Source organism: Sorex araneus, chromosome 7 (genome assembly GCF_027595985.1).
Source record: "Sorex araneus isolate mSorAra2 chromosome 7, mSorAra2.pri, whole genome shotgun sequence".
Taxonomy (NCBI): domain Eukaryota; kingdom Metazoa; phylum Chordata; class Mammalia; order Eulipotyphla; family Soricidae; genus Sorex; species Sorex araneus.
In genome coordinates, this window is record NC_073308.1 from 62,069,293 (window position 1) to 62,095,211 (window position 25,919).

The 25,919-nt window shown below is 37.6% G+C and overlaps 1 protein-coding gene across 1 annotated transcript in view; it reads left to right on the forward strand.

The window, feature by feature from the left end:
• IQCM (IQ motif containing M) overlaps positions 1–25,919 on the forward strand; it is a 544,597-nt gene that overhangs the window by 406,951 nt on the left and 111,727 nt on the right. The window contains exon 16 of the mRNA XM_055144242.1: positions 12,175–12,187. Within this exon, the coding sequence (XP_055000217.1) occupies positions 12,175–12,187 (13 nt within the window). The remainder of the gene's footprint in view (positions 1–12,174; positions 12,188–25,919) is intronic.

Here is a 25,919-nt window from a genome sequence, read left to right on the forward strand (position 1 = left end):
AACATTTCAACCCAGTTTTTTGAGATAAAAGTTATTTAGAAAACTGAGTGACTATAATGACTTCATTTTTTGAAGCATATTTATGATAAATAGTAAGAACCTCAGCAGAAATTGCACAATATTTTAGGAGGTCTGGGTTCACCCAGTCAACAGTAATATGAGGTGCTTGGGTCATAAGTCAAAAGTATGCTTGGGTTTCACAATTGTAAGCTTTCCCTCTTACTTAGTAGAATCATTTGACTGAAAAAAACAGAATTAGGTGAAAATGCTTAAACAATTTAAAAGAGAAATATGTTAAAACTACTAGGAGAGGCTAAAGGGAATCCATTAAAATGTGTACTTGTGAATTATCTCAATTAAGCTGAAGAGCTATAGTAAAGGTTTTAAAAATACCACTGCCATTTCTAGTGTCAAATTTCTTGGCCTAGTATTTGAAAAAAATGTGTAAATCATGAATTCTTATGGTAACACTGAAAAATACAACAAAAGCATAACATTTCTAAATTATTTCCTTCCACATGTCTATTCCCCAATTTTTTCTCACCTCCCAGTTTCATATAAGCTACTTACTTCTGATTTTTATAGACAACAATTAAAATTTGAGGATCTGATTTATAATTTGTTTGTTTTTTAGTAGGGAGTGGGGTGGAGTAGGAGGTGTGGGGCTACACCTGTCAGGTGTTCAGAGTTTACTCATGGCTCTGTACTCAGTATTTATTCCTGACAGGGATTAGGAGACCCATTGTGGTGCTGGGGATTGAACGAGAGTCAGCTGATGCAAAGCAAACATGCTTTGCCCACTGTGTCATTCTTCCAGTCCCTTTTTCTTCAGACACTTAGTGATATATGGAAAAGTAACCTAACTATATGCTTATGAATTATTAAAGATTCAAGGTTCCTAGGCTTTTAGTATAAAGTTCCTGGATTTTAGTATATGGAGATTTACAACTTTTTTTTAGGAGAACCTGTCTCTTATTTAATAGGTCTCTGGCTCCAAGTATAAAATGAATATTGGTTTAGTGAATTAATAAATAGGATGAATGAGTATAAGAACAATAAACATGTTTTTGTTGGCTATCTAGTGAATACCATTATATTCTTAAGAATTATTTATTGGATATACATTATATATAATACTAAGCCCTCAGAAAGCACAGGAAAGAAAATATATCACTATCATTGCTCGATTGAAATTCAGTAATGTATACTGCAGTGCAGGATGCAGTCTTTCACAGGAAAACACAGGCACAACGGAAGCATAGTGGTTTAGTACTTGACAGTACCAGATATCACATGAAGTATGTCTGTGAAAAAAACTTGACATGTATCTTATCTTTGATGACTGAGCTATTGAATATCTCTGTATCAAAGTTCATTAGAAATATGAGTCTCTTTTTTCTTTTGGTTTATTTTGGGTTACACCCGGCGATGCACAGGGGTTACTCCTGGCTCTTCACTCAGGAATTACCCCTGGTGGTGCTCAGGGGACCATATGGGATGCTGGGATTAGAACCCAGGTCGGCCGCATGCAAGGCAAACGCCCTACCCGCTGTGCTATCTCTCCAGCTCCAGAAATATGAGTCTCTTATTCTCTTAGAGATATCTTTGATGTTGATGTTCTGTTAATATGGGCTTCATAGAAGCTAGTAGGAAAGATTACTGTTTCTTTAATATTTTTAAATATCTCAAGGAGGATAGACACTAATTATTTTTTGAAAATTTGGTAGAACCCACTGGTAAATCTGGCTAAACCCAGATGTTTGTTCTTGGGGAAAATTTTAATTACTGTTTCAATTTCCATATTTGTAATTAGTCTGTTGAGGTTTCCTACTTCTTCTTGATTTGATCTTGGGTTGCTGTCTGATTCTAATTTAATTAAAATTATATTTACTTAGAAATTTTCAGAATATCAAAAGAGCAGCTGTAATTCTTTTCCTTTTTTTGTAATTACAGAGTAGTATTCAGTTAACTGAACAACCATTATTTCATGTAAGCTTCAGAGACAACTGAAGATGAATAAAATACCATCTCTATTTATAATTAATTTGTGTTGAGCACCAATCAGGACCTGCTTTAAATTTCTATGTGATTCACAGTCTCTGTAATGTAACAAACAAGTTTCATGGCTATTTAAAATATTGCCAGGACAGAGCTATCTAAAGACACATTTCCTAGTGAATAAGTGAATTAACTATATCTCCCACCCTCAAAAAAAGAAGAACAGAAAAACAAATCTTACATGGCCTTCAATTTCAGTCTTTTTCTTTAGAAGAAGAGAGTTGTGTTCAGGGGAAATCACTTGCATACAGTCCAGAAGAAAATGTGTTTTAACTAATGAATCATGATCATCTTCCCACTCTTCTCTTTATTTTTGCCTTCTACCTTTCTTTCTTGAATCCTCTAGTTTATTTAATAATGAAGAACTCTGCTTTTTACCTCATCATTGGCTGGAAGCAATATCTTTTTTGTATTTCCCCTCCAATTTAGCAGTTTTCTTGTCTTCAGTCTTGTCATCTCCAGCTTTTGTTTTGTTCCATGTGTCTTCTGATTTGTCCTCCTAAGATATTAAAGTGATGCTCAGAACCAAACAAGCAAGAGACTGAAGGGGCAAAGGGGGTCTCTTGGGTGGATTGGACTCCTTCACCTTTATTTCCCATTCATAATAGATATAATATTTTGTAAGAGGCCTCGTCAACCTTAATCATAGCTTCAGATTCTCTCTCCTTTATAGCGGACATTGTCTTCCAGGGCTCTGAGCACGTCTGAAAAACTGCTGAGAAGTTGAAGGCAGCAACTGGGTGCATCTCTTGGCTGCTTTTCTGGAAATATTTTTGTTTGTCCTGTCTTTCTTTTATTTGGTCATGCTTGTTTTTCAGTCCTGGTTCTGTGTTCAAGAATCACTCCTAACAATATTCATGGCATCATCGGTGATGCTGTGGTAACGTGAGTTGGGACACATTGTGTGCAAGGGAAACACCTTAATCCCTGTACTATCCAGCCAGCTTGTCTTCCTCCTTGCACAAAGAATGATCATGATGACATTTTACGTCTTGATGTTTTAGAATTGTTTGCATCAGTGGTCAGTTTCTTGTTTACATTTTTTTTTTGGTAAACTATTGTTTTAATCCTCTACCTTTAATCAGAAACATCTGGGTCTCTTGTACTTCCTATATTAATTAGCCAGAGGATTTTGTCCAAATGTGATCTGTATACATTGTCATTCATGGGTTAAAAGTGGGCAGCAGTAACTACTTTTATCACTACTTTTGTGACCTTTGTTTGTTTTGGGGGCCACACGAGGTGGTGCTCAGGAGTTATTCCCGAGTGATTCAGGAATCACTCTTGGTGTGCTCAGGGAGCAGATGGGATTCTGGGATCTAAGCCTGGTTGGCTGTGTGCAAGGCAAGTGACATACCCACTGTATTATCACTTCCACCCCACCATGTGACCTTTCAAATGATTATTTCTTCTTTCCCTATTATTTATATTGCAGTAATCTCTCTGCTTCTCTCCAAAAGAGAGATCATTCTAAAATGGTGCCTTAGTCATTAATTCTAGGATTTCAGGGATTTATATTTTATTTACTGTTTACCTCTTAGGTAACATATTAATAATCTCAATGATGTGTCTATTGCTTTTCAATGCTTTTCAAATAGATTATAAAATCCGTAAAATTGTTAACCTGACCTGGCATGATTAACGCTGCAAACTTTCATGGATAAAAGTATATGGGGAGCCAGAGTGATATACAGTCTCTAGGGCATTTACCTTGCATGCGGCTGATGGGTGTTCGATGCCTGGCATCCCATAGGCTCCCCTCAGCACCACCAGGAGTAATTCCTGAGTGCAGAGTCAGGAGTAACCCCTGACCATTGCAGGATGTGACCCCAAAAGACAAAAAAAATGTATCTGGCACATTATTATTAATTACTAAATTTTTCTTGAATATATTGTTTTCTTTCATATCGCTTATATTTTATTATGCATAGATTTCATTGGATTTTAATGTGGAGTTAAATGCATCATTAGTATAAATATTTGATAGACTTTTGATTCATGTTGCCAAATGCTTCGTAAGAAAAACTGTAATATCAGTTGTATGTGAGAATATCCATTTTTCCTCATTCTGGCCTTTTGGGGGCAGGGTGGGTTTACTATCAAACTTTGAATTTATTTTTAATCAGATGGATTTGAAATGATTTTAAATTATTGCTTTATATGGTATTATGTAATTGCTAATTGGAGTGAATCTTTTCTCATAACCTTAAAGGCCATTTCAAATTCTTATTTTATTAATGGTGCTTTTGGGAAGTTGCTAATTTTTCTAATTGGTTTGATTATTTTTCTAAAGTTTTAAATATTTTTTATGCTTCTGGGGGCTGGAGCGATAGCACCGCGGGTAGGGCATTGCCTTGCACGCGGTCGACCCGGGTTTGATTCCCAGCATCCCATATGGTCCCCTGAGCACTGCCAGGAGTGATTCCTGAGTGCATTGGCCAGGAGTAACCCCTGTGCATCGCCAGGTGTGACCCAAAAAGCAAAAAAAAAAAAAAGAAAATTTTATGCTTTACAGCTAATAATTCTTTTGCCACAGTTTCAAATGATTTTTTTTCACAATTTGATAGAATATTTTTTTAAAAATTAGGTGATCTTTTTAAAAATTATAGGTATTTTAAAATGAGAATAATCCTCATGGTCACCAAGTCTAAATTGTTGTTTCATGTAGAACATGCACTAGTCTTGAATATGATATCTTCTCTTCAAAGTTAGATGACATTAAAAGGGTTTTGCCTGGTGTTTCTCCCACTGGTAACTCTGAACTTTTTCAGCAATTTTGAAACTATTTCTCATTTCTTATCTTCATTATGATCCTATCTCCAGTATTTTTAAACAGTGTACTAAAAATATTGTAATATTGTTGCCTCCGTTTCGCTATTTAGTGTATTCTTCTTTATTTTATTAAATACCATGGATGTTGGGCTGGAGCGATAGCACAGCGGTAGGGCGTTTGCCTTGTACGTAGCCGACCCAGGTTCGATTCCTCTGTCCCTCTCAGAGAGCCCAACAATCTACCAAGAGTATCTCGTCCCCACATCAGAGCCTGGCAAGCTACCCAGGGTGTACTCGATATGCCAAAAACAGTAACAACAAGTCTCACAATGGAGATGTTACTGGTGCCCGCTGGAGCAAGTTGATGAACAACAGGATGAAAGTGCTACAGTGATACCATGCATATTTGGGTAAATAGGAAGCAGGAGTATTTTTTTTCTTTTTGGGTCACACCCGGCAATGCACAGGGGTTACTTCTGGCTCATGCACTCAGGAATTACTCCTGGTGGTGCTCAGGGGACAATATGGGATTGAACCCGGGTCGGCCATGTGCAAGCCAAATGCCCTACTCTCTGTGATATCACTTCAGCCCCTGTTATTTTATTTTATTTTTTTGCTTTTTGGGTCATACCTGGTGATGCACAGGGGTTACTCCTGGATCATGCACTCTTGGCTTTGCTTGGGGACCATATGGGATGCTGGGAATCGAATCTGGGTTGGCTGCATGCAAGGTAAATGCCTAACCCACTGTGCTATTGCTCCAGTCCCGAAGCAGGAGTCTTGAGTCTTATATAGATAACAATTTTTTTAATTACAAAGAAATTTCTTTCCCATAATCCAGACTACTCTGATCTATTTTTAAATTTATTCTAAAAGATGATGATGGTGATGGTGATGGTGATGGTGATGATGATGATGATGATGATGATGATGATGATGCTGTTGTTGATGATGATGATGAAGATGATTTTGAGCAGGATTACTTCTGGCCCTGTGCTCAGGGATCATTCCTGGAGGACAATGGGTTCATGTGTGGTGCTGGGGATTTAACACAAGTCAGCCACATGCAAGCAAGCACCTTACCTACTGTACTATCTTACTGGCCCTCGATTCCAAGGGATTCTTAAGATCCTGAAAAACTGGGATGAGACACATTTTTTTTATTGAACCCTAAACATTTTTGTTTGGTAAAATACCAAGATGAGTTTAAAGGAGACTATCTCAGCAATGGAAAACAAATTATCAAATGCTTCCTTTCCAACAGGCCTGACTCTGGCGGGGGGAAACTCCAAACAATAATAGTGAGTTTTTTGTTTGAATGTAATCAAAGTAAAGAGAAAATAAAGTGAAATTTGTCAGCTACACAGGTGGGGTAGGGGGGGGCTAGAGGGGGTGGGGGAGAGGTTTACTGTGGTTCTTGGTGGTGGAATATGTGCACTGGTGATGGGATGGGTGTTCGAGCATTATGTAACTGAGACTTAAGCCTGAAATCTTTGTAACTTTCCACATGGTGATTCAATAAAAAAAAGAAAAAAAGAAAAGAATAAAAAGAAAGAAAAAGGAGAATATTCTTTATTTAAGGTAGTGTACAAACATACAAATCTGTTAACAATGCAATGTGATGAGCTCAGTCATTCAGATATGGGGAAATTAATTATGCATCTCCTTTTGAAGGCATTCTAAAGGATGTAATTGTAAGTCAAACAGGGTGATGAAAACATAGAATCCTTTCTGTTGGACAAATCAGGGAGGTCATGGAAAGTGGCAGACAGAAGAAATTCAAATGAAAGAGCATTTAAGCATTTCATGCTATATCAGTCCAAACAGCTTTTGTCTCCCTAAACTGGATAATTCTGGCTCTCATGATTTCTTTCAAGTTGTTGGCCAACAGTATTGCTAGTGAAAAAGAATCAGGTGTCCTAGAAAAGACCAGCCCTCTGAGTTGAATTTGACACCATTCTTAACATATAGTTCTGCACATGTTCCGTAGTACCAAATGTTCAGTTGAATCTTGTAATGAAATCAGAGCCATGCATGTCTTGGCCATTCTATTCTAGTGAAGAAAAAATGTTAGAAAGTAATATTGACTTGATTTTAATTGTCCTAATAACCTTATGTTGACTCCTTTGATGTCTACTCTTTACCTCTTAAAACATATGAAAGACATCTCCTTATAATCCTGCTCCATAATTTTCTCTTGAGAGTGATGTAAATATTTCAGTGGTTTCTGGAACACATCACTGAAACAAAATGGACAAGGCACCTCATCATCCTTTTGTTGTTTTATGAGTTCGTTTGGGACCTATCGGAAGTTGATTTACAATAGTGGGTATTCATCTATGGAAATATTCTAAGTCAAGGTTTCTGAGTCTTTTAACTTTTCATACAATTAAGAGTACTTTTAATTTCTTCTCAATTATCTTAAATTTCAATTAAGTATAAGAAGAGAATTTTCAATTCTTAGATCAACGCAAATGATCTTTATTATCTAAAAGTTACTGACTTAGCTAAAGAGATTAGTTTAGTGGGTAAGATTCCTGTTTTACATAGTCAATCCGGCTTCAATTACTGCCAGAGAATAAATTCTTTTGAGTGATTCCTGAGTGCAGTGCCTGGAGTGAGATTTGAGCGAGCTGGTTGTGGCCCAATAAAAACAAACAAACAAACAAACAAACAAAAAAATCCCTAATTTAACCTTGCAAGTTATTTAGTACTTTGTATCACTTGTCATCTTGTTGATCTTCGATTTGCTCCAGCGGGTGCCAAGTAAGGTCTCCATTCGTCCCTGTCACGTGCTATTGTAGCCCAGTAGTATCTGCTCGCTCCAGGAACACGAAGAGCCTCAAACCATTCATTTAGGTTTTGATGAAGAAATCTGACCATATTGTACATGGCTGGCCACACGTTCTTTTGATGTGCTGTGGAATCAAGTCGGTAACAGCTCTAGTCCAGTGGTCATCTCTGAATCACATTACGTGTTCAGCCTATCTGATTTTTGATTTCTTGGCAAATGAGACAGCATCCCTGATTCTTGATTGTCAATGGAGGTTGGAACTCCGGATTCCTTCTCTCACTTGAGTGAAATGTGATATTCCCAGCATAGCTCTTTCTATTCCTCTTTGGGATACCCGAATAGTGTTCTTGTCCTGATTTCATAGGGCCCAGGTCTCTGAGGCATATGTTAGTGCAGGAAGAACGGTGGAGTCGAAAAGATGTGCCCAGAGTCAGAGGTTCTTCTTCATCTTAACTGCTTCTTCGACGCTCTTGAAGGTGTTCCACACTGCTCTCTTCCTCCTGCACAGTTCTGGCACCAAGTCATTCCTCAGGTTGAGTTCTTGAACCAGGTACACATAGCTGCTGCATTCGGAGATGTTCGTTCAGTTGACAGCAAATGGAATGTCAGGGACTAGTTCGTTTTTCATGAACATTGTCTTCATGAGATTCAGTTGCAGTCCAATCTTTCCACACTCAGGGTTAAAGTTGGCCAGCATTTGTGCCTCTTGGCTAATGTTTGGTGTTATTAGAACGATGTCATCAGCACAGCAGACATGGTATATTTGCCAACGTCTATCTTCACTCCCATTCCTTCCCATTCCAGTCATCATATGATGTTCTTGAGGGTGGCACTGAAGAGTTTTGGTGAACTGGTATCAACCTGCGAACCCCCTCTCTTTACGTCAATGATCACTTCCAAGTGGCCCAAATGCTGGCCGACTTCGACTGAGAATGTGGAAAGGTCGGACTGCAGCTGAGTCTCAGCAAAACAATGTTCATGATAAATGAACTAGTCCCTGATGTTCCATTTGCTGTCAATTGAAGGAACATCTCCGAATGCAGCAGCTATGTGTACCTGGGTCGAGAACTCAACATGAGGATTGACTTGGTGCCAGAACTGCGCAGAAGGAAGAAAACAGCGTGGAACGCCTTCAAGAGCGTCAAAGAAGTGGTTAAGAGGACAAAGAAGCTCCAGCTCTGGGCACATCTTTTTGACTCCACTGTTCTTCCTGCCTCAGAGCATATAACATATGTTATATAACATATAGCATATAACATATAACATATGCCTCAGAGACCTGGGCCCTACACAAACAGGTTGAGAACGCTATTCGGGTATCCCAAGGAGAAATCAAAAGGATTCTGAAGAATAGACATTTGCTTGTAAATTATGGCGTCATGTTACTATACCACAAAGTTTGGGTTTTAAACAATCATGTCTTTAAGAGTGTTCATTTCATGCATATGGGTTTTTCAGCTCTTACTTAGATGATAAATAAGAATCATTTTCATAAAAATAACTTTGGTAGCAGTTTTCCCTTTGCTGAGGGGAAATTTTTATTCATCTGCCTCCAAAGGATAATCAGCTAGATTTTAAATATTGCAGTGTCTTTCCAGTTTTGCAATATATTTGATTAACCAATAAATATAGGTTTGGTATCTTTGCAAATTAGGTACTATTTTTGCATTCTCTTTACTAAGGCAAATTACATTTTTTTGTAACATTTAGATGAAAAATATTGTTTTACTAAGAAAATTAAAGGAGCTAAAAATACAGTAGTGATTGTACTTTCTAATTTCTAGAAAAAGTAGCAGATATAGGCACAGGTGGGTATTTAAACTAAATACTATCTGATATGTAGATAGGTACTTGCATTTAATATTTTATTTTTATGCATAATATTTTCTTATCTTTATTCTTCAAAAATTAGATATTTTATATTTTGAGAACTTTGGAAGAAATAAATTCCCTTTTCCTTGAATAAATAGATAATGTACATTTGTTTTTAATTTCTGGCCATATCAGGTTGTTCTCAGGACTTACTAATAATGGCTCTGTGCTCAGGAGTTTCCATGCACTGGGGATCATATGTGTTACCAGGGATTGAATCTTGTTTGGCCCCTGTAAGACAAGTGCCTTACCTGATGTGCAATGTCTTCAGCCATAAATCATTTTTAAAATTTTATTTTTGGCCTACTATTACTTTAAAAGCTGTTCTCTAAATACCCTGTTATACTGGTAAATACCAGTTATTGCACTGCTGGAACTTTGTGGGAGAATGTCTATATGTTTCTTCATTTATGACCTTCACAAAAGATACACCTCCCGTTTGAGTTTTCACATTTCCAGGCAGATCCATATATTTCCTATCCTCATATATTTTTAAGAATCCAGTGCTTTAAAACAAATAGATCACTATTCCTATAAAGAACTTCAGCTTTTTTCCTTTCATATACCTCATCCCTTTCACTCCCAGACAGACAGAAACAGACCCCGACTCACCGCTACAGATGTTCTACTTAAAAAGTAATATCCTATTTAAAAGTGTTAGTAATAATCGGGTGGAGCCTGGAAGGAGAATGAGATAATTTGCTACTTCTATATTTATTTTAGGAAGATTGTCAAAAATGTGTTTGGTGATGACTAGAATATAGAGCTTTACTTCATCTGTCATGTCCAATTTTGGGTCATTATATCAGTTTGGTGATCAATGAAAAAAAATCAGCATCCCATGGAGGTAGCATACAATCTTGTCAACCAAAACAGGAAATTAAGAGGAAAAATTATACATTATAATATTCAAACTGGCAAATGGTAAAATAAATAGATTTTTAAACATTGGCAAGTATTTAAAAATAAAGAGTCCTGGAAGAATGCCATTGGAATTTTGATGGGGGTCGAATCTATACAATGCTTTAGTAAGATGGTAATTTAATGTACATGTTAATTATTCAAATCCATGAGCATGGTTTATTTTCATTTCTTTGTGTCCTCTTCTATTTTTTAATTTATGAGTTATAGTTTTAGATGTATTTTTGTTATGGTAATTATTGGGCTATACCCACTTGTGCTCAGGGCTCTGCACTTAAGTATCACTCCTGGCAGGCTCAGGGTCCAAACTCTAGTAAAATTTGTATGGACTCCTAAAACCTACTGAATAACCAAATCAATTCTAAGAAAAAAAGAATATTGGAGATATTACTCTTCCTGGCATTTAGTTAGTTATACTCTAAAGGGGAAATCACAAAATTATGTGGTACTATAATAAAGATAGACTTTCAGAACAATGGGGCAGAACTGAGAAACCAGAGATAAGCTCTCAGATTTATGATCAGTTAATCCATGAAAAAGGAGCTAGGTGCATGAAATGAAGCAAGGAATGTCTCTTCAATAAATGGTACCATGACAACTGGGTAGTCTCGTGTATAAAGAAAAAGAAAAAAAAGAAAGAAATGGAACCGTATATCACAGCATTAATACAAATCGATTCAATTTGCACTCAATATCTCAAAATTAAATCAGAGTCCATAAAACACATAGAAGAAATATGGGAAAACTCTCCAAGACATTCCTAATAGATAGATTCAATGTCTTGACTCCAGAGAAAGGAGAGACAACGAAAGCGAAAATAAACAAATGGGACTATAGCAAAGTTAAATCTTGTTGTATGGGAAAAGAAACTTGAACTAAAATGAAAAGACACCATGCTGAATGGGAAAAATATTTGCATACCATTATTCAGGAAAAGGGATAATATCCAAGATACTAAAAAAAAAGCCTCAAAGTTCAACAGCAAAAAAGTACCACAACACAACCCTCTTTAAAAGTGGGGAGAGGAGATGAGCAGACCCTTCTTTGAAGAAGACAAATGAATGGCCAACACATATATTAAAAAAACTTTCAGATTCACTTATAAAGAAAACACAAATCGTAACAACAATGAGATATCAACTTAAGCCTGTAAGAACGGCTCATACCAAAACTACTGGGAAATGAGTGTTGGCTACCATGGGAGTTCTTCATATTCTAATAGTCTAATGACTTCTGCTTCTAGCCTCTACAGAAAGATGGGTGAAGATTTCTCAAACATGTTAGATAAAAACTTTCAAATGACCCAGGATCCTCCTTTATGCCTTTATCCCAAACGCAAACACATTATTTCAAAAAGATATGTGCACATCTATAATTATTGCAGTGCTGGTAGTCCAATAGCCAGGATATGAGAGCAATCCAAGTGTCTAATAGATAAATAGGTAAAGAAGTTGTGGTTTATCTGCACAAGAGGAATCTATGTATTTGTAAGAGATGAAACCATGCACTTTGCAGCAATGTGGATTGGATGCGAAGGTATCATACTGAGTAAAATGAATCAGAGAGAGAACAAGTACTGTATAATTTCACTCATCTGTGGGATGCAGAGAGATAACAAACTGTGATATTGAATAATGGCAAAGCCTTGGCCTTGACCCTGGATTACAAAAGCAGCTTCCAAGTAGAGGATGTTGGGGGAGTAATAGTCGGTGGCAATTGGGGTGTGAGGACTGGGCATGATGAAGACTGATCTAGAGATGGTAAAAGACAGTGGCAGGGTGTTGTGGGCATTTTCATATGGTCAAGTGCAGTATCTTTGTATGTAAATACCATATACTTAGAAATTGTATGTAAACTTCTCCCAAAGAATCTCTGCTTTTTTGCTTTTTCTATTCTGGAGAAGTTGTGTTTCTCTCTCTCTCTCTCTCTTTCTCTCTCTCTCTCTCTCTCTCTCTCTCCTCTCTTTTTCAATCTCTCACCTTCCCCTCTCTTAAATCCTGCTCACATTTCCCTTTACCTCTCCCCTGACATTTTAAAAGAAGTAAATTTCTTTAAATGAAACTCTTTTGCTTCACAAAAAAAATGCTGTGGTAGTCATCTAACCGTCTTATCTAAACTATATCTTTTTAAATCCAATTCAAAACAAAAATAAATAAAATTTCAACTTATTTTTACCTTAGTAAACTTCCGGGGAAATATTATATTTTCTCTCTAATATCTGACTTTCTTTTGTGGCGAGAGAACTAAAGGACTGCTTTTGCCAACATTCCTGTACCAAGAAGTTCCATGAATGTCCAGTTGTTAGTCTTAAGAGACTTCCATTGCCATCTCAGGCCCTCTCTGGGGTTTCCCTTGGAGGAACTCCCCTTAGGAGAGAAATGCAAATCAAAACAACTTCACCTCTCTTAATCAGAGTAATGCAAGTGAAAGCCACAAAGAGATATAATGTCTCATAAATGAGAGAAAGACATATCAGAAAGACTGGAAACAACCAGTGTCAGTGAGGATTTGGCGAACGGAAACTCCGATTCACTCTTGATGGGAACGTTGACTGGTTCAGAGTCTAGGAGAAGCAGTGGAGATTCCTCGAAGTAGGTGTCAAGCTCCCAGATAACTGTGATTTCACTTCTTGGCATCTACCCGCAACCCACAAAGCCTTAATTCACAAAGACATATGCATGCCTATGTTCATCATAACTTTTAGGAGACTTCAGTAACATCATGATAATATCTTACTTAAAACCCTCTCATGCCTTCATTGTGCTTCCTGTGAATTCAATTTCCCTGGCTTCCTTCTTGCCTGCTTCTCCAAATCCAGTTTTGGTCATTGGCATTGACACAGTTCCTCACACCCATTCAGCTTCTCCCCACCTTAGTTTCTATTGTTCTTTGTGGATAGAGTGCTAAAGGCTTGCCCTGTTGGGTTCTGGACTGAGCGACGCGTTATAGTTCCTTTATGTTATGGAAATGATGCAGTCATACAAGTTCTCTGCTGGTGTCTTTGGCACAAACATGAAAATTGAAGTCTTGGTTTTTGTTTTTGTTTCCTAATCAGGGTTCTCATTTTTGGCATTCAAAGTACAAGCTCATTAGTGACTTTGGGGTATTGAATTTACTAAAGGCAACAAAAGATCAAGGCTTTAAGTGACATTCAAACCTGTGCCTTGTATTTAGAGTTATTTCCTGGCTTGTTGCTGCTTATGCTTCTTTATATCCCGTTATTTGTTGCAGAGACTTGTTGCAATTATTGTAAATGTTTATATCTGCTTATTAGAGTGATTACCTTGCATTTATGTCTCAGCAGTGTGCATACTGGAACTCACACAAAATTTCAACTGTTAAAAACCACTGCTGGGCCTGAGTTAATTAAAAATACAGAGGAGGCTGAATATTATTGTGGGTGTAGTATCAGGCTCTGTTTGGACAGGAGCTTTTAAATATATATTATGAAGTAACAAAGGCAAAAAATATTTAAAAAAAGGAAAAGTATTGTATATGGATAGACGCACAGGCTTGAGCCATAGTCACTAGTTTTTATACAACAAAATAGATGATTTGTGTTTGCCTGTTAGCCTCCTTTTCAGGACTTTATATTCCAGCTAACTGTCAGTAGAAAATAGAGTTCTGTGTCTTTTCCAAGTTTTTTCTCAATAGTCTTACTGACTACCTGCACCCACCTGTTTTGTTTCTTGGAAGGATGGTGCTAGCAAAAGCAGTAGCATTTCAAATAATTAATTTTTCTGTGTGTTTGCAGAATGATTCAAGGTGCATAGCAGGGTGAATCTTTCTCCAACTGTGCATACATTTTTGTAACTGAAGGGAACACCCCGTAAGAGTATCGATTGCTGGGAGCCATCAGGGTCCTCCCCCTTAGCTTCCTTTAGAAGGACAAACAAATCAGAGGATTGCTGATTTGAGGAACATGAGTTTCCTCATCACCCTATTGTAGAAGCAATTTCATCATGTATGTTTGTAGAACTTGGTGTATGATGACAGGCATTTCTCTCCTGCTTAAAGGGACCAATAGTATTCATTCTATAGGTACAACTTTGCATTGTGACATATTTTTCAGAATGGTAACATTATGCCCTCCCAGATGAAAGTATTATTTTGAAACTCCCAGTATTGGCTTGAAATAGGTCTAAAAAGACTTGTTTTTACATGGGGTACATTAAAATTTGTTTAATTTTTCATTCTGGGAGAAATATTTTCTGTACCACCCTTTTGAAATAAGTAATAAATGAGACAGTTGGGGATGACAAGAAAAATATTGAGAAAAATTAAATGATGTCGATCATTTGAAAATTAAATGATGTCGATCATTTGTGGGTGTACTATACAGAAAAAGAAATAAAATGAATTTCCTACCTGGATGTTAGAGCTAACAGTGACATTAACTGAGGTGCAGAGAATAAAATGAACACATGCAAACTAACGGGCAAGTTTGTAGGGCAGTGGGTCAGTGAGGCTCACTAGATAAGTACTAGTCTAGGGAAAAGAGTGATGGCGCATCCTGTAGGTGCCAGAATGAAACGACATCTAATTTGCTAGATAGTTGCATTTTGCCTCTCTCTGCATACTACATCGTGTAACTCTGCATACTACAATATGTGCCAGAGAACGACTTTTTCTGATACAAGACAAAATTCCTTTGGTCAAAGTTCTTTTTAGGTGTCACAGTGACCTATTGGGATTTTCAACATAAACCTTGAGTTCAAAATCAAAGATCCCATTTAAGTGGAAATATGTTTGCGATATTCCATAAACTTCAGGCATATCTCATAGATACAAACTTGTCATCAGTTCTACTCGGATATTGTGTTAGCATAAGAGGATGGTTGCTTACTCTCTGAGGCGGCCCCTTGCCGCCCGGGTTGGGTGGTCCCAGGCCTCTCACCCAGCTGGGGTGACCTGTGCCATGGGGGCAGACAGAAGAGGAAACGAGGGCCAAGACGACGGTTGGTTGATCAGTTGCCCTGTATTCCATCCTCCCCATGCGCCTGTTTCAGTCTCTCTGAGCCCCCCATCCTAGCCTCACACTGTCCCTCATTCCCGTCTCCTCCTGTCTCTCCCGCTCGTCCCCCCGCACTCCATCTTGCTGCCCTACTTGCTCTCTCCTCTCCCCCAATTCTCTCCTCTGTCCAACTCCCCAGCACTGGGGGTAGATGCCATACCAGTCTGGTAGCAAAATCAACATAAGAAAGCTCTTCCTGACTGCCCATCAAACTCAAGGGCAGAAACACCACCTAGGGGTGTCCCTCTTCCCCTTAGTCCAATAACTTAGTTAACATCTTAATTGACATCTTAATTCTACTTCTTAATATGAGTTATTTTTGTATGGATACAGTAAGAGATACATTGAGGCTTGTTAGGGCAGCTCTTCTGGGAATATCTTGCCACAGACTAAGACTACAGTGCTCAGGCCGGATTAATCATTCCTAACACTAGCAGGGTCCTAATCTAGTTATTACTTTTTGGATCATGACAGCATTTGTCCATGACGAAGCTCTTAATTTATAGCTAAGCATTATGGCACTTTGGCCAGGCTCATTTCAGGGTAGCACATAGCTCACTACTTGACCTGGGTCCATCTAGTCCCTCATTGGTCAGGACCCTGCTTTGGGGGTTGCTAGGAAGTAAGGGAAACTTAGGCTTAGGTTGAGAGAACAGATGTCCAGGAGATAAATATCACTCAGAGTCAATTAACTCCCACATTACAAAAAGCATAGCATTTACTGTTTTCTTGTGTCCATACAAAAAGGACATTGCACTGAATTAACTATGCAAAGGACTCAAGGAGAAGAGAAAAACAATATTTACAAGTTAACAGAGCACAAAGAAAGAAGTTACAAATAAACACAGAAAAATGGGAGCACCGTGATAGGAGTAACCCAATAAACCTAAGCTCCCTGTGGCAAGGAAGAAAGGACAAACCAATATTATCCTACATTGATGGTTGCCTTTCTCATGCTACAGAGAAAAATGTCTGTCTGAGTTAATGCTTCCTCTGTTTCCTGTCAGGTTGGGTACCAAGGTTAGTAATCTATTAGAGGTGACCGACCAATCAACAAAGTTGCAGAAATAGATAAGTAATAATTAATAGATAGATCAGGTAATATTTCATTATAGATGAGGATATAACGTGTTGCCAATAATATTTGGCAAAAAATGGCAAATTCTAGTTGCCATTCTTTTGTTTTGTTGGAGAAAGCAATATGAAATAAATTTGTTATATGCTTTAGGGGTGGGAAGGAAACTAGGGACGTTGAAAAGAAGGTCAAACTGGTGAGACGTGTTGGAACCCTGAATCCCTGATACAAACAACTCTATTACAAACAACTTTATAAATCATGGTGTTTATTTAATAAAAATAAATTAAAAATTAAGAATAAAGCTATCATGTGTTGACTAGCAGTGCAAAAAGAGGATCTTTCAGATGCATTACTGGAATTGCTGTGCCTTTTTTTTTCTTTTTGGGTCACACCCGGCAATGAACAGGGGTTACACTTGGCTCATGCACTCAGGAATTAGTCCTGGTGGTGGTGCTAGGGGGACCATATGGGATGCTGGGAATTGAACCCGGGTTGGCTGCAAGGCACTACCCGCTGTGCTATCACTCTAGCCCCTGCTGCACTTTTAAGACCTACAAAATTATGTGGAACATTGGAAAATAAAATGAATGGATCGATAGAAAAATTGTTTTTTTCATTGAAATTGAAATATGGAGTAAAAGGATAAAATACAGCTAGAGACAGAATTTGCCACTCTAATGTATTTGACTCATGTTATTGTTATATTTGTATTTTCTACTGATTTTTTGTCTTAAAAGTATGAGTTATTTTATTATGAAGATATATTATTAAATGTGGAATAAAGGCTGGATAGTACAATGGGTAATCAACTTACACTGCATATGGACTACCTGGCTTCTATCACCGGCGCCCAATATGATCCCCTAAACCTTCCAGGAATAATCTCTATATACAAAGCTAGGAATAAGCTCAGAGCATAGCTGAATGTGACCCACCTCCTCAGCCCCCATAAAAATCTGGACTAAATCATATTTAAGGCTCATGGTTTTGTTTTTGAAATAACTACAAAGTCTCATTGAAAATATCTATGTAATTGTTTTATTATAGTTTTTGTTTTAATATAGTATGTGACAGTTTGTTTTAAAATATTTATCAGCATGTTTTATGTTTGTTTGTTGATACATGTCTGTATATATAATAGAAATACCTGTGTATAGTTAATCATTATATATATTTATGGATGTGATGTTGAAATTCAAATGATTTTAAGAATGCTAGCTGTGTCCTATTAGAATGATTATGACTTTTTAAATTAATTATGCACCATATTTTCTCAACTTACTATAGTAGTATTTCATATGTTTTTATTCTGTTTATTTTTAGCAACTGCTTTTCTAGTCTTCACAAAGCTAATGTCAGTGAAGTCCAAAATTGGAGAGGTCTATCCTCTTTAATATTGGATTTTTTTAAACTAAATGCTCATGTTTGTATTTAATCAAGGTATAAAAGTTTTAATCATATTTATGTTTAATTTATATTAAAAATTCTAGACAATTTATTGTCAAAAATTATTAATATATATAATTATTATTGTACTTAAGAATATTCTAATAGAATGTTAATAACTTTATTCTATGTTTATATGTGTATATAGGTATTTTTTATATATTTATATATGTATATTTAATTACAGAGAGATCCTTAGCCCCTAAAGCATGACAGCAAAGCAGGTCAATTTCTTCAACAACAGAGTTTCATTCAGTACCTTGGTGGTTGTAATTAACATTTCTGTTTAGTTCTAATTATAGTTTTTGTATTGCAGCCATTATGCTAATGGTGTTATTCAGTAGTATGTGAGATTGCATTCATTATCACTGGTGAATTAAACCTTTATTAAAGAAAAATTCCCTCAGGCCTCATTCTGGAGTTAAGTAATTATTCATTTGGTTTTATCCTAGCAATTAGCTTATATACTGTAGCACTCATTATTGAGTTTCTATACCTCACTGAATGAGATTAACCCACCATGGTAAATAAATGACTAACAGCTCCCAAGCTCACAATGTGTTGCTTTTTAAGCATATTATTAAGTAACAAAATAAAGAATCAGAATACACTGAAAGTGGTATTCTGATTTCCAGCAATTAATGTGCTTGCTGGGAAGACTATGCTGGACATTTTATGTTTAATTCAAAACTTCAAAAAATGCATTTGAAACCCTCCAACGCTAAGTTCACCTTTGTGGGTGTATGTTTTCTTTTGTTTAATTCCATTCCATTACTTGCTTGCTTGCTGAATTATGTTACTATGCCCATTTGATGTTGATAAAAGCCTCTTTCAAGAGCACAGACTCTAAATAGAACATCTAATTAGATCTCCGTTCCAGATGTATTTAAAGAGGGCTAGATCATCGAAGTCTTTTAGCTGGGTAAAATCTTGGAACATTGTTTTACAAATCACTGAAATTTGTTTCATCTACAGTTTTACTGAGAATATTTTAAATTACAACTTTTTACATTGTCTTTTGTTACCATGTAAAGGCTTTCTTCTCAGTGTCTCTTAGGAAAGACCACCCATGATTGAAGTGTTACACAGTTATTCTCAACTGAGATGGATATTATATTTTGAGATAAAGTGTTTGCTGTTATTTTTTTCTCTTATTGAGAATTTTCTTGGTCCTCTACTCCACTTCCTCTATATTTTCTAGAACTCCTTTACTTCAGAAGACATTACAAATTACAGATTTCTTTTAGCGCATATCTGTCTTTTTTCGATACTTACAGAAAAAGTTGTCCCCTTTGTCTTTACACTTTTTAAGGCAGTCTGTAGTTTATATTTTAAGAGCCATCCTTAAAAACAGTAGCGTGAAGTTTGTTACTATGGCAATAATATATCAGAAAAAATTCTATTAACAACTCTTCATAATTTATGTTCTCCTGGACCTGAAATAAAATTTATATTAAAATATATTGGGGAGTTTCAAAAGTTCCATTTAGAGTCTCAGTCAAAACATCTTCAGAGGGCATAGCTCATTGCACATAACATATCACAAGAAAAAACCATGGCACGTGAATAAGACACACCCAACCTGTCTTTGCCAAAGGCATGGTGGATCATTGGGTGGGTATGTGAACTCTAATTGCTCCTTCTAAATTGCTAACTCATACAATTCTGTGCTCTCCAGTTATTAGGAGTCATTAGCAAAATACCGCAGAACCAGAGTCAGAATGATAGTACACTAGGTAGAGTGCTGGTCTTGCATATAGCTGACCTGGATTCAACCCCCTATGGTTCCTGATCCTGCCAGGAGTGATCCCTGAGCTCAGAGCCGGAAGTAAGCCCTGAACATCATTGGGTGTAGCCCCTACCAAAAAAAAAAAACCCGAAAAAACAACAAAAGCTATGGAACCAAATCAGTTCATTCAGCTCTGCCCTGCAGGGCTGGTTGCAGAGAGTGGGACAGACTCTGGGTGTCTAGGTAGCAATCTAGTCTCAACAGCCCTGAACAAAGGGCAGCCTTGGCTTTTATTAAGAATAGCCTCTTGTTTTCCCCTCCTTCCCATCAGGTATATTATTCATTGTGAACTATTACATAGAGCAAAGGGCCAAGGGACTGTCGGGTAGACAAACAATCGCATGGATATAAAGAGTGCTCTGCTCTTCATGGCAGGACTTCCCTTGTGGTGCTGTCTGCGTTGTAACCCCCATCCATCTGTCTCATCTCTTCCTAGAAGGACATTTCCTGCTTGAACTCACATTTTCAGCTCAGATGCACATTTACATATTAAATGTTTCTTACTAAACTTGCTTTACCCAAGAGACCATCAAATTCCGGGGGCCCGTTCTTAGCAGGACTATTTCCCACATCCAGTAGTGATTCAGTTCATTGTGTTTGATCACTAACCGAACCTGATAGAAACATGATATACTTTAAACTGGACTTCAAGCTTCCAGAGTTCTCTCAAGGAGATTAAGTCTGCCACTATTCCTACTCCTAGAAAGTAATCAGTTGCCTAAAGTCTGCCACGTGTGTGGAAGTGGGTTATTGTGGGCATGCATCCCACGGTCACTTTTCCCTTTTACAGACACAGAAGTGGTCATAGTTACATACATGGTTGGTAGACTTCCCCAGCCCATCCAGAGTGGCATAAGAGACAGCTGACATTAGGTGAGGAAAGAGAAAAGACAGTCCCATGACAAAGAGAGTGCTATTTACCTAGGTACACACCTACAAGTTTGCCCACTCTGAGGTCAACTCATTACAATAGGCTCGACTCCTGCTTGGCTGGCCAAGTTGGAACCAGGAAGATTAGGTTAACTGCTATGGAAGGAGCAACTAAACAAGAACCATTGTGATGGGTCAACTAAAAGCTTTATTGAAGACACAACGTAGGAAGGTTGGAAGGTGGGTAGTGAACTCTGTTCTCAAAGCAGCCATCTTGTCTGTATGCTCATGTTAATGTTTGCCATTTATTTAATGTTGGTATTTTTTAATATTGTTCTTTCTGAAGCAGTCATTTTTCTATAGCAAATGTGCAAACTATTTGATATCAAGCTTCTGTCCCCTCCTGGTTTCCCTGATTATGTCTCCTTTCTTCACATGGTGTCCGTTGCACAGTGGCCTACAGGAACACTGTCTTCATTTCACTAATATTCTCCATTCGGTTGCCCTGTGACAAACCCAGGCACTTAGTCCCTTGCGTGGTGTGTATGCGTCTGCCATGCTGACTTTTCCTGAAGTCTTCAGAACACCTTGTTGAAGAAAGGAATACAAAGCAGAGATTACTGCGTGGATTATCAACATGGCTCTGCTATTTAAGATTGGTGTGATTTGTGTCCCTTTGCCTAATTCCCTGGGCTGTTTTGGTTAAATGGAAAAAAATATGAGTGTCTCTATCTCACAGCTGTGAGGGAGATCAAATGAGCATTGAGGAGTCAGGCCTTTAGAACAATGTCCGACACTAGCAAATATCCCCAAATAGTAAGAGTTTATTCTTAGGATAATCAATTTATTTTTAATTTAGATGACACACCCAAAATGTCGCAACTTAGGCAAAGCAGTAGAGTCAAGTCCCATGTCATCTAACTCTGTCGATGTTTTACCCTCAATAGTCCATGGCATGGACTGGAGCGATAGCACAGCAGGTAGGGCGTTTGCCTTGCACGAAGCCGACCCAGGTTCGATTCCTTCATCCCTCTCAGAGAGCATGGCAAACTACCAAGAGTATCCCGCCTTCATGGAAGAGCCTGGCAAGCTCCCCATGGCGTATTTGATATGCCAAAAATAGTAACAAGTCTCACAATGGAGATGTTACTGGTGCCCGCTCCAGCATATCGATGAACAATGGGATGACATTGCCACAGTCCATGTCATTTAGGATGTTTTAATGATGTCATTGTTATATTTTTCCCTAGTACTTAAGTTAATCAGGTCATATGACTTGATCATAACATGAATTGACTCACATGAATTATTGTTATCTTTTCTATTCCTGTTGTAACATTTTTTCTGTAACTGCACTTGTCTATATTTTTTATAGAGCGTGAAGTGGAATTATTGTTTCTAAGATCTGGAATTCAAGTTACTTTTTGAAAAATCTTGGAATAATTTTTTATTCTGCAGTGCAATCCACTTGACTTGAATTTTTCCTTTGAAAACCTATTTATCCAAACATTGCATTTTTTTAAGATCTGTTTTAAAAATTAATTGTTTATACTTCTAAGTTAGGGAACATGGTTTCAAAGTGTCAGCATTTATAAGTGAAGTTACTGTACATAACTGCCAACACCACAGTACCTGATACTCTTCATAATTATCCTTCTATAATTTATAGTCCTCCTGTTAACCCCTCACCCCTCCCCCTACCCCAACTGCTAGGCAATCTCAGTTTGGTAATCCAAGTCTAAATTTTTGTCATAGTGAGAAAATATCTATTCTATTACTTTGTTTCTCTGCATACCACAAATGAGTGAGATCATCTGGTTCTTTTCCCACTGCCTTACTTTTGTAATGAGATACTCTCCAGTTTCATCCATATTGTAGCGAAGTACACGATTTTATCTTCTCTCACAGATTCTTAGCATTTAATTGTGTGTATGCAGAAAAACTTCTTTTTGGTGCTGTTGGCTTACTCCTGCCTCTGTGCACGGGAATCACTCCCGGTGGTGTCCAGGAGACCACATGTGACACTCGGGATCAAACCAGGTTCAACCATATGCAAGCAAGTACCTTAGCCCCTGCTTTTGCTCCCTGACCCTAAGAGAAATTTCTTCTTCACAGTCTCCCTTACCCTTGAGCATCTCAACTTTTTTTTAACAGACCCTGAAGAAATTCGTAAGAAAATGCCTAAAAGACATCTCTGGCTTGGGTGTAGCTGAGACAAGAAAAAACAAAAACAAAAACAAAAAAACAACTTAAAAGAAGGTCATCTGAAAACTCCTTGAGTCAACATAATCAATTTGTTTGCCAAATAAGATGGTAGGAAGAGCACTCAGATAATTTGTTTTCATTATATTAACACAGCCACATTTTACACACACACACACACACACACACACAACTAGTTTTTTTTTTTTTTTGATGGGTGAACAATCTTGCTGTTTAGTTTTCCTTGAAAATCTTTGTTTTACTTGCTGCTTTTTGGCCATATCTGGTACTGCTCAGGGATTACTCCTGGCCCTGTACACAGAAATTACCATTGGCCGTACTTGGGGGAACTTATGGGGTTCCAGGGATTGAATATGGGTAACATGCAAGGCAAGTGCTCTACCTACTGTACTATTGCTCCAGCCCCTCCCTAAAATTCTTGTTTTTGGTAAATGATCAATAAAAATAAAGATAATAAAAACAGTATTAATGGGATGTGTATTATATAGTAGTAGCACCATAGCACTGTCGTCCTGTTCATCGATTTGCTCAAGTGAGCACCAGTAATGTCTCCATTGTGAGACTTCTTGTTACCGTTTTTGGCATATCGAATATGCCACGTGTAGCTTGCCAGGTTTTGCTGTGAGGGCAGGATACTCTCGGTAGCTTGCCCGACACTCCAAGAGGGGTGGAGGAATGAAACCCAGTTGACTGTGTGCAAGGCAAACACCCTACCCACTGTGCTATCACTCCAGCCCTATAATAATAGTATATACTAGAAAATATAGTCTTATGCACATAGTAGAGAGAACATATATTACAGTATGTATACCACATAGTACAGTAGACTACATAGTGTATAGTATACACAAGATATATATTTATTTGTATATATAACATATCAATTGTGATATAATATATAATATACATATGATATAGTCTTCCTAGAGACCAGTCAATCTTTCCTCTATTTATGAGACCCGTCTCAACTTAATTTTAATTTAATATAGTATAAATATTTGTAAGTTATAAATTGCTCTAAATATTAAAGATGAATGTTATTTTACTAGTAGGAATAGAATTAGGGAGCAATAAGACCTTATGCCATTGATCTGAGGTGGATCCCTGGGTCTATTTTTCCATCTCAGTTTCCTTTCTCTGTCTCTGCCTTTTATGGTTTCTTAAAGCTGACTTAAAGAAAACATTACTGAAATGTTTTTCTGTTCAGGTTAGACTAAATTTAATTTGTTACACGATTTTTGGAAGCTTATCTACTCTACATTTAACTTGATGTCTGTATGTGGAGGGTTTTCAAGACAATAATTTATTATTTCTCAATTATGAAGAATGTACTAACAAACTCCTATAATGTTTCAGGAGTCTCAGATTTGTTGTGCCTTTAAGCTCACTTGATAGAGGCCACCATGAATTTCACACAGGTCAATTTCATTTGCTTGTCATTTGAGTCTTAATAATGTTTCGATCACTTTATGCCTTCAAGATAAAGTCATTTTACCTATAAGTTAATTAAATTTCACCCATATAAATCTTCACTCATAATAGAGAAACTATTTGTCTCCTGCCACTTTGAGGAACCTCAGTAAGGAAAATAAGATTGATTCTGAATTTGTTTTTCCTATTCTAACTCAAATAAGTTCATGCTTCATTCTCTAAAGGAAATACCTGGGTCTTAGTTCCTTACCATGACTTCCTCTTGCTAACATCCATGCACCAATCAATCCATGTATCTAACTAAAGGCTTATTCGGTGGTGCCTAGATCCATCCTTATCTTACCTTCTTACTGATGCCACTCTAGCCATCTTCATCTCTCTTCAAATTATATGTTTCTTTTATTTTACCAGTTATTTACATCATACATGCAAACATACTATTACTTTCCCGTGTTAAAAAATTTCTTCCCATTAGTTACCATTTCTTTTGTAGCAAACTGTCATAAAAGAGTTGTCCATAGTTACTGTCTTCAATTTTTCTCCTTTATACTTCCTTAAATCCACTTTTGTAAGATTTTATCACACCATCGCTGCCCACTTCAGTTGAAGTCCAATGTTAAGGGAGGCAGTGACCTTAGTTTTATTAGAGCCGATTAGCCTCTTGGCTTATCAGCATCATTTTCTCCGTTTGGCCTCACTCTTTTTGATATTCATTTTCACTGTTCTGATTTTGTCCTCCACACTCTGTACTGGAGCAATATCACAGCAGGTAGGGCATTTGCCTTGCACGTGTACTGAGTTCGATTCCTCAGTCCCTCTCAGAGAGCCCAGCAAGCTACAGAGAGTATCCTGCCCACACGGCAGAGCCTGGCAAGCTACCCATGGTGTATTCAATATGCCAAAAACAAACAATGGAGATGTTACTGGTGCCCACTCGAGCAAATCGATGAACGATGGGATGACAGTGCTACAGTGCTAAGCTCTGGTTATCCCTTATCAGTCTCTGTTACTGATGCTTTCTCTTCTTCCTTACTTTCAGCATCAATTCCACAAGCCTCAGTTCTTTCCCTCTTCTTCTTATTTTTTATTATTGAATTACCATGAATTAAAAAGTTACAAAGATATCTATGATTGAGTTTCAGGTGTATACTGTTCCAACACCAATCCCTTCACCAGTGCCCACTACCCTCCTCCAGTGTCCCCAGTTTCTCTCCCCCCACCCCCATCTGCCTCTGTGGCTGGGAGTTTTCCTCTCCCCTGTTGTCTTTATGTTCCCTTCACTAACTTATCTCCTTCACCTCTGTCCCAGTGCCACCGAAAACCAGTTCTCTGTCTCTTCATTTACTTTTTTTCACAAAAGTTTTTTTAATCACTGTGAAATAGACCCTTACAAAGCTGTTCATGATTAGGTTTCAGTCATACCGTGTTCCAACACCCATCATCCTTCCAGGAGTGTAACCCATCATCCTTCCAGCAGTGTACATTTCCCAGCACCCCTCTACCCAGTTTCCTTCCATCACCCCTCCACCCACAGCCTGCCTTCATGGCAGGCACTTCTCTCTCCCTCTCTCCCTCTCTCTCTCTCTCTCTCTCTCTCTCTCTCTCTCTTTCCCCCCCCTCTCACACACACCACACACATTTTTTGGGCATT